Source organism: Enhydra lutris, unplaced genomic scaffold (genome assembly GCF_002288905.1).
Source record: "Enhydra lutris kenyoni isolate GAN:26980312 unplaced genomic scaffold, ASM228890v2 scaffoldscaffold53, whole genome shotgun sequence".
Taxonomy (NCBI): domain Eukaryota; kingdom Metazoa; phylum Chordata; class Mammalia; order Carnivora; family Mustelidae; genus Enhydra; species Enhydra lutris.
The window spans coordinates 12,889,953-12,906,456 of record NW_019154137.1 but is presented as its reverse complement, the minus strand read 5'-3'; the positions used below and the strand labels follow the sequence as shown (position 1 = coordinate 12,906,456).

Here is a 16,504-nt window from a genome sequence, read left to right as displayed (position 1 = left end):
GACAGTGTAGTATTGGTATAAAGATAAACATAAATGTCATTGGAATAGAATTGGGATCCCAGAAATAAATCTTTGCATTTATAGTCAACTGATTTTTGACAAGAATTTTTAACTTTCCATACTTGTTATTTTGATTATTCTGTCTTTTCCTGTAAAGATTATTTTCAGGACCGGTAGCAAAGGGCAGTATAGATGAGGAAGAAGAAACTAACCCAAATAGAAGAATTGGTAGGATTCAGTGACTGACTGAACTTACATGTGTGTTAAGGAACTACTGAAGGAAGATTTGAAGTCTGGGTAACTTGAGAGAGGGATCACTGGTGCCATAGAACTTTTGAAGGTCTATTGGGAGAAGAAACTTTTTTACTCTTCAGAATATACATGTTTAGAAAATGTTTGTGCAAGTGGTATCTTGACGGATGTTTTTCTTGTAGATGTATATTTTCTTAACATTTTAATAATGATTCTAGACATTTATATGACAAGAATAACAAAGAGTTAGATGCGAAGCTATATTATTTAAAACAAATTTGGTGAAATTAACCAATAATTTAAATAATCTGACTTTTATTCCCTTTTACTCATCAAGTTTATGTCTTTGCCTCTCAGGTACAGTACTTCTTTTTATTGGTGTTCCTATCTCCTACACACAAGGAAGACCTGGAATTCACATTTTCATGGTCTGCAGCCCAAATTTCAAGATTGCAACTCAGGTTGAACAATGAATTCACTAAGGAGATGGGCATCAGCGTGGGACCCTTATCCTGGCCCTCCACCTACGGCCGGTGGCCCAGAGCGCACAGCCAGAGTGCCTCTGCCTTCGAGAAAGTGTAAGACCATGCACATGTCCGCACCGCCCTCCCTCGTCGGTTAGAAAAGAAACCCGGATGTGCAGGGGCGGGGAGGAGTTGGCGTCTACCCATGAGGCAGTGCGCGTAGTTATATACTTTTGCCTTGGTCTGAGGCGCTCATTCCGCGCTGGGAGTCGCCGCAGCCGCCACTATTTCTGTGGCCGCCGCCTAGCGTCTTCGCGCTCCTCCCTTTCCTCCTCCTCTTTCTCCTCCTCCTTCGAGTCCCAGTCACGGCGACCTGCTCTGCTCACGGTAAGTGATCCCCCCGCCCCCGCCTGATTCTCGCTGAAGCCGGCAGCGGCTCCGCCACAAGGCTGTGGCGGCATTGCTCTGAGGGTGGCGGCGCCGGCTTGGCTCTGAGGGGGGCAGGTTGAGGGTCCGGATGCCGGCGTGTGTTGCTAGGATCGCCCAGGGAGCGGGGGAGGGGACGAACTTGGCGGCGCGGTGGCGGGTGGGCCACCATCTTGCGCCAGCCCCGGGGGGGGGGGGGGGAGGCGGGGATCTCGGAAGGGTAGCTGCTCGGCGGCAGGGTTTGGCGGCCCTCTCAGGATTTGGGGGCCCTCTCAGGCCGTTGGCCGGGCGGGCCGCCGCCGCCTCCTCACCACTCAGGGCCTGCGCGTCTGTCAGTCCTTAGCCTGGTTTTGGCTTTTCTTTCTGGAGGCAACTCCCTTTGGTCTTTTGTATATTTGATACCAATGTTTGGAGAGACCCGCCCACCCTCAAGTCTCTTCGGTCTTAAGAGACCAGAGAAGGTTCCGAACTTTCTGGCTTCTGGGCCCCTTGGGCCCCTCCTTTCAGTCCTGGTTCCCCCATCCAGATTACTGGTCATTCAGTGCTGATACCCTTGTTCTTGCCAAAGGGACTGTGCTCCTCGTTGTAGAAATCGTGCTCCATTCAGTTATTGTCTAGGAGAAAAGAGCTCTAAGGAGAAACATGGAGTTAGATACACAATTTTTTAACAGTGAGCTTTGCGCGTTTTTCTGAGATGGAAAAATTATTTCATTTGGGGGTTTTATCCTTTTCTAGACACAGGGAGTTCCTCTTGTTATCTCAGTATAAGTGCTTTTTAAAGGAGAAATCATAGAAGAAAATGTCAAGTGAGGCAGCTTCTGCAAGCACAGGAGATCTTCATCTAAAGGACTGTCTTTGTTTGCAAAGATTTTTTAGTTTGGTTTTTTTTTTTTTTTATCTGTGAACTTAAATTTTGCCTTTATCGTTTTCAAGTGTGGACTGGATTTTAATGTGTTTTTATGCCGTTAAAAATAAAATTGAAACCAAGAAATAGAGTTTCAAACTACAAAAGTCTCCTCTTAACATTTGTGAGATGTCCTGTTTTGGGGGTTACTGTAAAAACTCAAGCTGTCTACTTAAGCAGAAACTTCAGTGGGCTTATGAGGGAACTGGTTTGCATATAAAATTAAGTTAGGGCTGTGTGCCTTGGTGCTTTAACATCGGTACAAATTCCACTATAATTGCGTTTTTCATTTGTATATTCATTGATAATCGTTCCTTTTGAGGTGAGCTGTGGAGTGTTGGTAGAACTGTTTAGAAGGTGAGAAGACAGCCTCAAGGAGAAGACTTTCCCTGAGGCCACTTGGTTAGGAAGTGATAGAACCAGTTCTTGAACCTAGGTCTTCTGACTTCTCCAATGCTCAGTTCACTGTATCATGCCTCACTTGTCATGGGAATGAGGTGGTCAAAGAGAATAAGCAAGGACACTTTACCTGAAAAAAAAAAAAAAGATATTTTTCAATTCCCCTTTCCTTTATATTTTCATTTTAAGATCTTCATATCTTTTCAACTTTTTAGTATTTAAATGATATCATTATTATTTCCAGCCAGGTTGAAATGTTGAAGAATAGCCCATTCTTCCAGTAGCCCAGTTTTCCATCAGAAAAAGTTGTGATGTTGAAGGGCTCCAAATTTCAGCTTCCCTGTTAACCCATTTTCCTCACTTAAGTTTTCTACTCCAGTCTGATTTCTTCAGCCCAGTGTTTTACTACCCAGCACCAGCTTTCTTAGTAAAAAAGAAGAGTTAAGTGGAAAGAGTATATAATTAAGTATTCTTGCTTCTCTCCCATTTGTTTTCTTTATTCAAGAGGACATTTAGAACCATACCAAAAAAAAAATTGTTGTTGCTGTTGTTATACTGATTGCACAGGAAAAATATTTAGATGAAAAGTGTGTTTTGTGAATAGAAAGTAATCCATAGTTTTCACGACTGGATATAGGAAACATTGAAAACACAGTTTGTTATTTCAAAAGTAACTTTTCAAAGAACAGAGATACTTATGATATATTCACTAATTAAATATATAACCCTGAATATTTTTTCTGTCCTCCCGCTTCAGAGAGGGACTTGAAAATGTTTGGTTTTCATAAGGTTTTATTTTATTTTAATTTATTCATTTGACAGATAGAGATCACAAGTAGGCAGAGAGACAGGCAGAGAGAGAGGAGGAAGCAGGCTCCCCGCTGAGCAGAGAGCCCGATGCGGGGCTCGATCCCAGGACCCTGGGATCATGACCTGAGCCGAAGGCAGAGGCTTTAACCCACTGAGCAACCCAGGCGCCCCGGTTTTCATAAGGTTTTAAATAATGACTCAGGAAGACGTGGTTTACTCCATAATTTGTATCAAAAATGTGTTTTTGATTCATTCTCTGCAAAGCAGTTTTCTTTTAAGGAGTGGTTTTATTAACCCACAATATATCAAGGAAAATAGTGATCACTATCATCTGGATAAAGTGGACCACTTTTGTTTTATTTTTTTATATTTTAAGTCCTTTTACAAATAATTTACATAAAAACAAAGTGAAATCAACTTTATTAAAAATTTAATAAGGATTGAAACATGGTGTATGTCTTTGTGTATATTTGGAAAAAATACATTTCAGAAGCTGATAAAAGAATTCAGCTATCTTTTATTAAACAGATATTAAAGACATTTACAAAATGTATATCAGTGCCACTTTTCTCATTAAATTTTTTGTTTTAGAATAGTTATTTTCATTAAAAATATTTATATGAACATGTAATGGGCTTATTATTACTTTAGATAAATTAATACATATTTAATTTTTTCTCATTTTCAATTTCTAATATGGTAAGTATCAATAGATATAATCCATATAAGCAAGCTCATTTGGGTCTTCACAAGTTTTAAGAATGCAAAGAGGTCCTGAAACATCCTGAGACCAAAAAACTTGAGAACTACTGATCTAGTGTACGTTATTGGTGACAGTATCTTAACAGTTCGTTGTTTTTTTTTTTTAAGATTTTATTTATTTATTTGAGAGAGAGAGAGAGAGAGACAGAGTGAGAGCACATGAGAGGGGAGGTCAGAAGGAGAAGCAGACTTCCCATGGAGCTGGAAGCCTGATGTGGGACTTGATTCCAGGACTTGGGGATCATGATCTGAGCTGAAGGCAGTCGCTCAATCAACTGAGCCACCAGGGACCCTTTAATAGTTCTTTATATGAACTAGAATTTCGTTTTCTTTTAATGTTTATATTCATCAACTTGTAATATGAGTTCCAGTAAAGAAGGAAAAGTTAAATAAAATAATGTAAATAATTTTTCTTGTGCTTTATTTAATCTTCCTAATAGTGCTGCAAGGAAGATACTACTGTTTTTACTTTATAGGTAGTAAAACTAAGCTCAGAAAGGTTGATTAAACATCCTATAGGTTTGGCAATCAGAAAATGGTAGATTCAAAATTTCCAGTTATTCAGCCGCTATGTCATGTGTTTTCATCATTGTACTCTACTCTTACTTGACATTTTCCGTATTGGATAAGTTTTATTCCTATAAAATGTGAAGTAATTAATAAATACTTCCTGAGGTTACTTTAGTTATTAGTGTTTACGGATATCTTATGAAGCTTATATAAAATATTTATTAATTAATTTGGCTTTGAAAAGCCAATTATTTGTCTTTTCTGCAGATTATGCCTTTTATATATGATGTGCAATAAAAACATATTCTTGTAGGTAAATTCTTTACCTTGACTATGATATAAAAATTACTTTGCAGAAAGTAAATTTTATAGCACCCCACCCAAAAAACTAGCATAAAAGAAAATGTTTTAAAGTATAAGCAATCTTTGCAAAGTATTATTCTAATGAAATTTAGTCATAGTGTCAACTAGCTACTTTCCACAAATAGATGAAATCTGAACGTCAACAGAGAAAACAATTGAAAACCTAAATAAAATAAGGGGAAAATAGGAGAGTTATTAAAGAAATATCTTCTCAAAATATGCCAGGACTTCATTTGTTCAGACTTTCAAAAAAATAATTCCCACAATATAAAATTTTCTTAAACAAAGAAACAAAATGGTGAGCCTAGGTTTTCCTTCTAAATTATATGTGATTTGTTCCCAAAACCTGGTTTGAGAGTTTGAATTATTTAGATGTCAATGTAGTTGTCTAAGGAATCAAGGTATAAGGCAACGTTTCTTGCATTTGAGTACTGTAGCAATTAATTTCTGTTATAAGAAAACATTTTCATAAACATCTTCCTACTTAAAATGTTTAAAGTATTTCTAGAGCTCTTACACAATCATAAAAATATAATCAAATTGATGCTGTTTGAATCAACTTTAATACATTGAGTGAATAATACCTTTTGATGAAACAAAATCACTGCCTACTTTTATTGCATTTTCATACCTATCTAAACAATGGCAAGATTTTTATATTTGAATCTTTTAAATACCATCATTTTTATAGCTAGCCATACTGTCATTTGTCAATTTAGTGAAGATGCATCATTTAGATATTGTCTTCCTATGTTCTTTAGTTTGTTATTAATCAGCAGCAGTAAAAGTGATAGTACTTGATGAAAATGCAGTAGTAAAGACAGACAAAAACAGCAGTACTGATATGATCTAATAGTTTTCTCTTCTGCCTATTTATCTGAAGGAAATGAAAACACTAACTCAAAATTATGTTTGCATCCTCATGTTCATTGCAGCATTTTTTTTTTTACAATAGCCAAGACATGGAAACAATCAATGTGTCCATCATTGGATGAATGAATAAAGAAAATTTGGTGTATAAATATAAAAGGGACTCTTATTCAGCCGTAAAGAGGAAGGAAATCCTGCCATTCATGACATGCATGGACCTTGAGGGCTTTATGCTAAGTGAAATAAATCATACAAAGACAAATACTGTATGATCTCACTTATATGTGGAATCTTTAAAAAAAAAAAAAAAGGAACTTATAGATACAGAGAACACATTGGTGGTTGCCAGAGCTGGGGATTAGGGATGGGCGAATTTGGTGATAGATGGCCAAAAGTTACAAACTTCCAGCAATATAAGCCCTGGAGATGTAATGTATATCTTGGTGATTACAGTTAATAAGATTGTATTGTATATTTGAAAGTTTTTAGATAGCAAAACAATATATTGCTTTAGATAGAGCTCTCTTGCACCATCTACAATATATCTTTTCCCCAGAAGTCTATTAGTTTGAAAAATATGGGGGTAATAAGCCACTGGTAAGTGTGTTATTACTCTTGAATGCAAGTACTAGAAACCTCGCTCAAGGTAGATAAAACCAAAAATGAACAATTATTCCTTCTCTTTTTTAAAAAATTTTAAAAAGATGTTTATTTATTGATAGAGACACAGAGAGAGAAGGAACACAAGCAGTGGGAGTGGGAGAGGGAGAAGCAGGCTTCCCGCTGACCAGGGAGCCCAATGTGAGGCTCCATCCCAGGACCCTGGGATCATGACCTGAGCCAAAGGCAGACGCTTAACCTACTGAGCCACCCAGGCACCCAATTATTTCTTCTGTTAACTGAAAAGTCTAATAGTTAATTTACTTCAAGAATGGCTAGCTTCAGGTATTTAAATGGTATTATCAGAATTTTAATATCTCCCTACCTTGCCCTCTCTTTCTCTACCCCAGAATCTTACGGCTTTTCTATTTTCTTTGTTGGTTTTTCTCTTGGACATTCTTTCTCCACATTCTTTCTCCACATAGTGATTCCATCACTCCCAGGCTTATATCCTACCAGCATATTATTTTCTTAACTTTATTAAGTTTATTAACTTTATTAAGATAAAATTCACATAATAGGGGCCCCTGGGTGGCTCAGTTGGTTAGGCTTCTGACTTGATTTCAGCTCAGGTTATGATCTCAGGGTCTTGGGATCAAGCCCAGCATTGGGCTCCATGCTCAGTGGGGAGTCTGATTGAGATTATCTCTCTCTCCCTCTCTCTGCCCCTCTCCCCGCTGCTCCCACACTCCCTCTCTAAAATAAATAAATCTTTAAAAATTCACATAACCTCTAATTCAGCCATATGAAGTATACAGTTTAATGGTTTTAGTATATTCACAGTGGCATGTAACCATCACTATGGTCAATTCCCAGAAGAAACCCCATATCCACTAGGAGTCACTCCCCACTCCCCCCCACAACAGTCCCAGCCCTAAGCAACCACTACTGTACTTTCTGTCTTTATGAATTTGCCATTTCTTGACATTTCATGTAAATGAAGTCATGCAATACATGGTCTTTTTGACTGGCTTCTTTCACTTAGTATGTTTCAAGGTTCATCTATGTTCTATATGAGTATTTTATTCCTTTTATGACTGAATATTATTCCATTGTATAAGTATATCATATTTTGTTTATCCATTCATCAGTTGAGTGTGTGGGTTGTTTCCACTTTTTGGCTATTATAAATAATGCTGCTACACACATTCCGGTGTACAAGTTTTTGTATGGGCATATGTTTTCAATTCTCTCTCACTTGGAGTGGAATTGCTGTGTCATATGGTAACTATGTTTAACTTTGTGAGTGACTGCCAAAGTATTTTCCAGTGTCTGCACCATTTCATATTCCCACCAGCAGTGTATGAGGGTTCCAATTTCTCCATATCCTTGCCAACACTTGTTATTATCTGCCTTTTTGATTATAGCCATCCTAGTAGGCATGAAATGCACATAACATACAATTTACCGCTTAACTATTTTAATTTATTAACGTTTTTTGAAAATTTTGTAGATTTGAACTCTTAAAAGGTAGGTGAATTTTAAGTATATAGAAACTGGAGCCAAAAATATCTAAATAGTAATTATAACCATTTATACAGGCAGTCTCCAAAAACTGGATTGTATTCCAAGAGGTCTTTCGTTAGTTACTTAGAATTTATTTTCCCCCCATAGGAACAGTGTATTAAATATGGACATAGTATTCCTACCTGAGTCAATAGCTGAAGTGGAGAGTTCTTTGCCTATTTTGCAAATATGCCTATCTTGGTGCCAGCTCTTGAGTTGCAGAACCTAGAGACCCTCTGAAGCTGCTATTACGGAAGCTCTAAGATCCTCACTGCACCTTTTGCTGTGTATTCCATTTCTTTGAGAGATGACTTAAATCTCCCGTATAATTCCTTGCACTGTCACCAAAACTCTGAAATTATGACCTGAGAGATTTTTGTGTGTGTGTGGTGATAGTTTTGGAGGGCTTGAATACTTTATTGGATAGTGCAGCTTTAGATGAAGTTATGGTTCTAATGGCATCTGGGGATTTCTGACTTCTTGGAGTGTTTGTAAATGTACCAATTGCAGCTCCTTGGTGGCTGTTACAGGCCTCAAATTCCATCTCTGCAGTCATAGACAGTGGATATGAGTTGTTTATGTAAACTGCTTGTATGTTTCATACTGATTTTAGGCTATTTGTGCTAGTAGATATTTTTATGAGCATTTAATAAAAGTGTTATACCTGAGTCTCCATAGGCTATGTAGTTGTGACTTTTAAAAAAAATTGTGTTCCTGGTAGCAGTAGGTCTTTAATGCTAAGCAGGAATTGACATGTATTTATCTACTTGACATATGCATTACCTTAATTCGGTTTAGAGTTCTATTCAAATAATTGAGTAAAAAGAGATTTGAATAGTCAAACCTCAGACAGAACTAGGGAAATTTACTGAAGTACAGAATTCACTTGAGATCCTTATGATAGTAATTCAAACATTCATACCAATAACATCTTCTGGAGTTAAAATAGGTTTTTTCCTTTGGTCTAATTCAGCCCAAATAATTATGAATTGAAAAAAGCAAGAAAGTTGCTTTTATCAGTCTGAAAATAAAGACAAACGTGAAGACTCAGCTCTGTTCATCCTAATACTTTAGATTTCTGATGACTAATTTTTTACATTTTTGTTTTATAACTGAAATAGTTTTTTAAAACACATTTATTTTGTATGTAAGGAATATGCATGTATGAGAATTCAGAACACAAATTCCTGCTTTAAAGAAAGCAATTCAAAAAACAATTTTTGATAATGTTTAATACAACAGCTTTTTTTAAAAGCCCAAAGAACTGTAGATATATTAAACTGTAACCTTCTGAAGGCAAGGACTGTGATTTATTCATCTTAATTTTTCCCTCTAGAACTGAGCACATCACTTTGAGCACAGAAGGCAATGAGTATTTTTTAATGAATTAATCTATGATGAAGTTTATCCAATTAATTTTCTATTCCTTACAGTTAGTGTTAACAAGAAATAAAAATATACAAACCAGAAGTTTTTTGTATGTGTTTTTCTTGTAATAATTACATTTATTTCTGAAATATGGATAATAAGTCATGGTTAAAGAGTAATGTCATTTAGCATGTCAAAATTGAAATTGACTAAAACATGTAGTACAGGGTGATTACTCATATTTACACAGAGGTGCTTTTCAAAACTTATTTGTAATTTAATAATCCATCATATTTCTTCAAATAATAAATGCTTAATACATTCAGCATTTTATTTACTAAATTTTCATTTACAATTAGGTAAAGTTATCAGCATATGTATATCAAACATATCAAACTCAAAAGGTAAGCTTTTTGTAGGAGAAAATGATTAAATGTGAATACTTTTAACAAATCCACCCTAATAGTAGTATCTTTATTTTATAGGGCAGAAAACTAAGACTTAATTTGCTCTTCTCTGGAGTCATATGGTGAGTTTGCTGGAGATCAAAATTAGAACCTGAAGATTTCTGAATCCCAAGTTTCACGTTTCAATATTTGGTGTTAAAGTAACTCATAAAATTGATTGATGTCATTTGTTGGTGCCTAGGTGACTCTGCAACTTGATGGACGACGACAGCCCTTTTCAATCAAAAAGTAAGTATTGCTGCTGCAAATGGTACTAGTATGCATGACTTTTGTACTGATGACCTTGCCTCATGAGAAAAGGTAAAAGAAACAGAATTATGTACATTTAAAACTAATACTTAATAAAAAAAAACACTTAAATTAAGGTAATACTTGCTTGTAGTAAAAAAGAAGAATATACAATAAAAATCTCAGTAATGTAGAATGAAGTGTTTCTTCCTGATCTCCAGAGATAACTTACTGTTACTGGTTTGGTATATGTAATCAAAAATTTTTTTCTTTTTTTTCTTTTTTTAAAATTTAAATTCAATTAGGCAAGGTAGAGTACATCATTGGTTTTTTTTTTTAAGATTTTATTTATTTATTTGACAGAGATCACAGGTAGGCAGCGAGACAGGCAGAGAGAGAGAGGAGGAAGCAGGCTCCCTGCTGAGCAGAGAGCCCGATGTGGGGCTCGATCCCAGGACCCTGGGATCATGACCTGAGCCGAAGGCAGAGGCTTTAACCCACTGAGCCACCCAGGCGCTCCCCATCATTGGTTTTTGATATAGTATTCAATGATTCATTGGTTCAGTGTAACACCCAGTGCTCATCACATCATGTGATCCTTAATGCCCATCACCCAGTTATCTATACCCCCACCAACAAACTTTTTTCTATGCATAGTCAAAAAATTTCTAATAAGACCATACTATATATGCTATTATGTGCCTTTAAAGAATTTTTTACTCAACAGTCTTTCTTGAATATATTGACAGTGATAGTACCTTGTTAAAAAGAATGAGGAAGACCTATGGGTCAGATATGGTATCAACAGGGATAAAAATTATTTTTTTATTATCTGTATACATGAGTGTCCCTCATTTTTTATAAAATTTGGCATTGCCTGACTGCCTTGTTCCTTAATGCACTGTTTATCATGTTAAGTGCTGATGCTTATCCAGTAGACTACTCTGTATAGGAGGAGATACAAAAGAAGAAGAAAATAAGTTCTTCACTCTGACTTTGGATCTTACTTTGGAGTTAGACATGTACAGTAAAGAAATAAACATTAAGAGGGGTGCCTGGGTAGCTCAGTGGGTAGAGCACCTGACTCAGTCTCAGGGTCATGAGCTCAAACTCCACATTAGGTGTGGAGCTGACTTTCAAAAATACACATTAAGAAATAGCAGTTTGAAATCATATATAGTAAATCTTGAACTGAGTTGCATAGAACACCAAAGTAATAAAAGGTGGAAGAAAAATATGGTCTACTGGTTTATTGAGGAAGTTGTAACTGAACCAAGTTGGGAATTAAGATTTTGTTGAGTATTTGCTGGAGGTTAGGTTAGGTACCTTATATGATATTTTTCTCAGTCTACGTTGCCACTTCTATTAGGTAAATATTGTACCTAGATTAGAGGTGAGAAAACAAGATCCAAGTAATTTCTCTAGAGTCACGTGATTAGAAACGGTGCAATAAAGATTTGAACTATTCAATTTGATGCCAAGTCCGTGCTCCTACCATACTTGAATAACGTGGACAGTATACGGTAAGGGGGAAGAATATTTTAGATAGAATAAACACTACGAAGAAGGTCTCCAGGGGACACAATGAGGATGGTGTATTCAGGTATTCAGAATATGCAAATGTTAAACTGTGAGTTACTCTCTTAATTATTTGACTTAGACCATTCTGTATATGTGTTTTTGAAGCAAAGTTAGAAAAGAAAGTTCATAAACTGGTTACATTTGGAAGGTGAAAAGTTTTTTGTTCTGTTTTGTTTTATGTTTTGTTTTATGTCTACTTATCAGTAGACCACTAAACACTAAACAGCATTATGGCAAGAAATTATTTTGGCATCCCTATATAGACAAAATTAAATTTAAATAATTTTAAAGAATAGTTGCCTATTTGTCATGGTGTTTCTTTTGTAAGCCATCCCCAAATCATTGTTTTAACACACTAATTTTGAGCCAAAATTAGAAATGACATTTAATCTAGTAAAATTACCTTTAGAAATGATTGCATTTAAAAAATAAAGATGCTATTGTCTAAAAAAAAAAGATGATTATTGTCTAAGCCAGAATCCTGGAATTATTATTTTGTTTTTGTTCCTCCATCCACATCTCACTCCACGTATCTAGTACCACTTGTATCCATTCGCATTGCTACTGTATTAATTTAGGGGCTACCTTAATACTTTTTTTAAGATTCTATTTATTGGAGAGAGAGAGAGAATGTGTGAGCACAAGTGGGAAAGGGGCAAAGGGAGAGGGAGAAGCAGACTCCCCAGTGAGCAGGGAGCCTGACCTGGGGTTCAATCCCAGGACCCTGGGATCACGACCTGAGCTGAAGGCAGGTGCCTAACCAACTGAGCCACTCAGGCACCCCCCACCTCGCAATGCTTTTTTAAAAGCAGAACAATACATGCATAGTTTAAAAGAATAATCTGAAAGCTATAAAGTTGCATAACCACAGTTATTTGAAGGATAAGAGTGAGAGAGGTATGCATGTGTTCTGGGCCTGTTACTCCCTATTTTTGCAAGGAATTCACTTTCGATAGTTTAGTTTTCTTTTCTAATAATTATTTTCATATTTCTAAACATTTAAAAAAATTTTTTTAAGATTTTATTTATTTGAGGGCACCTGGGTGGCTCAGTGGGTTGAGCCTCTGCCTTCGACTCAGGTCATGATCTCAGGGTCCTAGAATCAAGCCCCGCGTCAGGCTCTCTGCTCAGCAAGGAGCCTGCTTCCCTCTCTCTGTCTCTGCCTGCCTCTCTGCCTACTTGTGATCTCTGTCAAATAAATAAATAAAATCTTTTTTAAAAAAGGTTTTATTTATTTGACAGAGCGAGAGTGAGCACAAGCCGGGAGAGGGGGAGAGGCAGAGGGAGAAGCAGACTACCCACTGAACAGGGAGGCCTGATGTGGGGCTCAATCCCAGCACCCTGGGATCACGACCTGTGCCTGAGGCAGATGCTCAACCAATTGAGCCGCCCAGGTACCCCTCCATATATCTTTTTTAAAAACATATACACATACTGCTATAAGTCATCATTTTTTGCCATTATCTAATAATTTTTCTATCAACAGAAAATGATGATTTTAGTTTTCTTACACTTACGCCTCCCTCCATGCATCTCCCACTGCATTTATTTCTCAGTTTTAAATCATATTAAATGTTTTTATTATAATGACCATAATAAATATTGTTCACTGATGAGTATAGTACTATGGTATTAATATGAATACATTCCCTTTTTCTCTTTTTTGTGTATACCCAGATATTTAGACTTTTAATTTTTTTTAAAATTTGCTAAATTTTGTTTTATTTTTTATTGACTAAAAAATTTTATTTTATTTTATGTTGACTAAATTTGCTAAATTTTATTAAAGCCTATAGCCAAGTCTTCTTACACCCTTCTGTAGCCTCTTAACTCAATTTTTCTACATGGTAAAACTTGTCAGGTAATCTAACATTTTAATTTTTGAATCTGTGTGTGTCTGTCTGTCTGTCTGTGGTCTCCTGGAGACATTTCTCCTGGGAGTACTATTCTCTTGCTCTGCTCTGGCTGGTTATCTAGACCTGTTGAACAGCTATTATCCTGGGACCTTCCTTTGTCTTTTTATTGTATTGAATGTCATGTTTTCTGCATTCTGTATCTTCCTCCTTCTTTTTTTTTAAAGATTTTATTTTTATTTATTTGACAGAGAGAGATCACAAGTAGGCAGAGAGGCAGGCAGAATGAGGGGGGGAGGCAGGATCGCTGCTGAGCAGAGAGCCCGATGTGGGGCTCGATCCCAGGACCTTGGGATCATGACCTGAGCTGAAGGCAGAGGCTTTAATCCACTGAGCCACCCAGGCACCCCTATCTTCCTCCTTCTTAAGTCCCATATTTTGGTGGATTCTTCCTAAGAAAGAAAGAGTGAATGGGGGTAAATTTTGCATGATGTTGGTGATCTTTATTTTTGATGAAGAATATGTACTTCATGCTTGATGAAAACCTTGGCTGGGGGCGTCAGGGTGGCTCAGTGGGTTAAAGCCTCTGCCTACAGCTCAGGTCATGATCCTGGGTCCTGCAGTCTAGCCCCTAATCGGGCTCTCTGCTCAGCAGGGAGCCTGCTTCCTCCTCTCTCTCTCTCTGCCTACCTCTCCACCTACTTGTGATCTCTCTCTCTCTCTGTCAAATAAATAAATAAAATCTTAAAAAAAAAAAAGAAAAGAAAACCTTGGCTGGGGGGTATAGAATTCTAAAATGAAAATTATTTTCACTAATACTTTTGAAAGCATTATTCTGACTCTATCTCTCTATCTCTGTCTCTCTTGCTGATTTTAGGTTAGTTTTCCTCTCCAACATTCTCAAGTCTCATGAAATATTCCTCTACTGTAGATTTTTTCTTGATTTTGTGCTGGGTCCTGGTAGAACTTTTCAATCTGGACACTTATATCCTTTAGAACTAGAAATTTCTTTTGTATTTTTCCTTTGATTACATTCCCTTTCCTTTTTCTTTATTATTATTCTGGAGTTTCTATTAGGTGTATTGTACCTTTTTTTTTTTTAAGATTTTATTTATTCATTTAACAGAGAGGGAGAGTACAAGCAGGGAGAGCAGCAGGCAGAGTGAGAGGGAGAAGCAGGCTCCCTGCGGAGCCAGGAGCCAGATGTGGGACTCCATCCCAGGACTCTGGGATTATGACCTGAGCCGAAGGCAGCCACTTAACGAACTGAGCCACCCAGACGTCCCTGTACCTTTTTTTCTTTTTAAGATTTTATGTATTTATTTGACAGAGATCATAAGTAGGTAGAGAGGCAGGCAGAGAGAGGGGAGGGAAGCAGGCTCCCTGCTAAGCAGAGAGCCTGACTCGGGGCTCGATTCCAGGACCCTGAGATCATGACCTGAGCTGAAGGCAGAGGCTTAACCAACTGAGCCACCCAGGCGCCCCTGAACTATACCTTTGAAATTGATTTCTAATCTCATCTATTTAGTGTTTGTATATTTTTTGTCTTTTAGTTCCACTTGTGGGACAGTTACTCAACTTTGGCATTTGGGTTTTTGGGTTTTTCTTTTACTGAATTTTGACTGTCTTATTTTTAAACTTTTTATTTTCTGAATGTTACTTTTTATAACATTTATGCTTTTTATAACTTAACATTTATTTCTCTAAAAGTGCTAGTAACATTCTAATAACTTTTGCATTCTGTGCTATATCTGTTTTATTGTTTTGGTCTTTCACATTGGAGGTTTAGTCATATTTCTGGTATTCAGTGGTTGTCTATCCATATTTATTTAGGAAGCACTGAAATGCTTCCTCGGAACTCTGAGTGCTTGGTCAGCACTAATAGGCTGGTGATATTCACAGTATGTTCTTTGCTTAGTTTCTTCAGGTAAGAAATGTCTAATCTTCCTGGGATGGAAAAAGCCTCACTTAAGTCCCCTATTTTCATTCTTGCACTTCATCCCTGCTTTGCTCTGTGCCTGGTGTTTATGATCTAGTTCAGTTTTTCTAATTATCTCCAACCTGTTGCCTCTTAGCTTATCTCCTTTTTGTTACTGTAAAAGTTTATGGGTTTTTCAGTTACAGTTAGGTACAATCCTTTAATAGATATAATCATATTCTGCTCGTAAAATTGAAACTCCTTTTGATTGGATTTATTTATTCTTTTTTAAGTTTTTATTTGAATTCCAATTAATATACAATGTAATATTAGTTTCAGGTTTATAATATAGGGATTCAGCACTTCGACAAAACACCTGGTGCTCATCACAAGTGTACTCCTTAATCCCCATCACCTATTTCAACCATCATTTCCTGCCCCCAGCTCTGCGAGCCCTCAATTTGTTCTCTATAGTTAGGAGTCTGTTTCTTGGTTTGCTTCTCTCTCTTTTTTTTCCCCTATGCTCATTTGTTTTGCTTCTCAAATTCTACATGTAAGTGAAATCATATGGTGTTTGTCTTTCTCTGACTTATTTCACTTAGCATAATACTCTCTAGCTCCATCCACATTGTTGCAAATGGCAAGATTCAATTCTTTTTATGGCTGAGTAATATTCCATTGTATACATATACCACCTTTTCTTTATCCATTCATCAGTCGATGGACATCTGGGCTGCCTCCATAATTTGGCTCTTGTAGATAAGCTGCTATAAACTTATGGGTGCATGTATTCTTTTGAATTAGTATTTTTATATCCTTTGGGTAAATACCTAGTAGTGCAACTGCTGGATCATGGAGTAGTTCTATTTTTAACTTTTGAGGAAACTCCATACTGTTTTCCAGAGTGGCTGCACCAGTTTGCATTCCCACCAACAGTGCAGGAAGTTTACCCTTTCTCAACATCCTCACCAACACCTGTTGTTTCTTGTGTTCTTGATTTTAGCCCTCTGACAGGCGTGAGATGATATCTCATTGTAGTTTTCATTTGTATTTCTTAAATGATCAGTAATGTTGAACATGTTTTGTGTGTCTGTTGGCCTTCTGTGTATGTCTTCTTTGGAAAAATATCTATTTATGTCTTTTTTTTTTTTTTTTTTTTTTTT

General features: G+C 36.7%; 1 protein-coding gene across 1 annotated transcript in view; it reads left to right on the top strand.

Moving 5' to 3' along the window:
• The first annotated feature begins 1,072 nt into the window (after positions 1-1,072).
• Positions 1,073-16,504, top strand: part of LOC111157300 (zinc finger protein 280C) — a 66,892-nt gene continuing 51,460 nt past the window's right edge. The window contains exons 1-3 of the mRNA XM_022518607.1: positions 1,073-1,103; positions 9,780-9,823; positions 9,943-9,989. Of these exons, the coding sequence (XP_022374315.1) occupies positions 9,959-9,989 (31 nt within the window). The 5' untranslated portion in view covers positions 1,073-1,103; positions 9,780-9,823; positions 9,943-9,958. The remainder of the gene's footprint in view (positions 1,104-9,779; positions 9,824-9,942; positions 9,990-16,504) is intronic.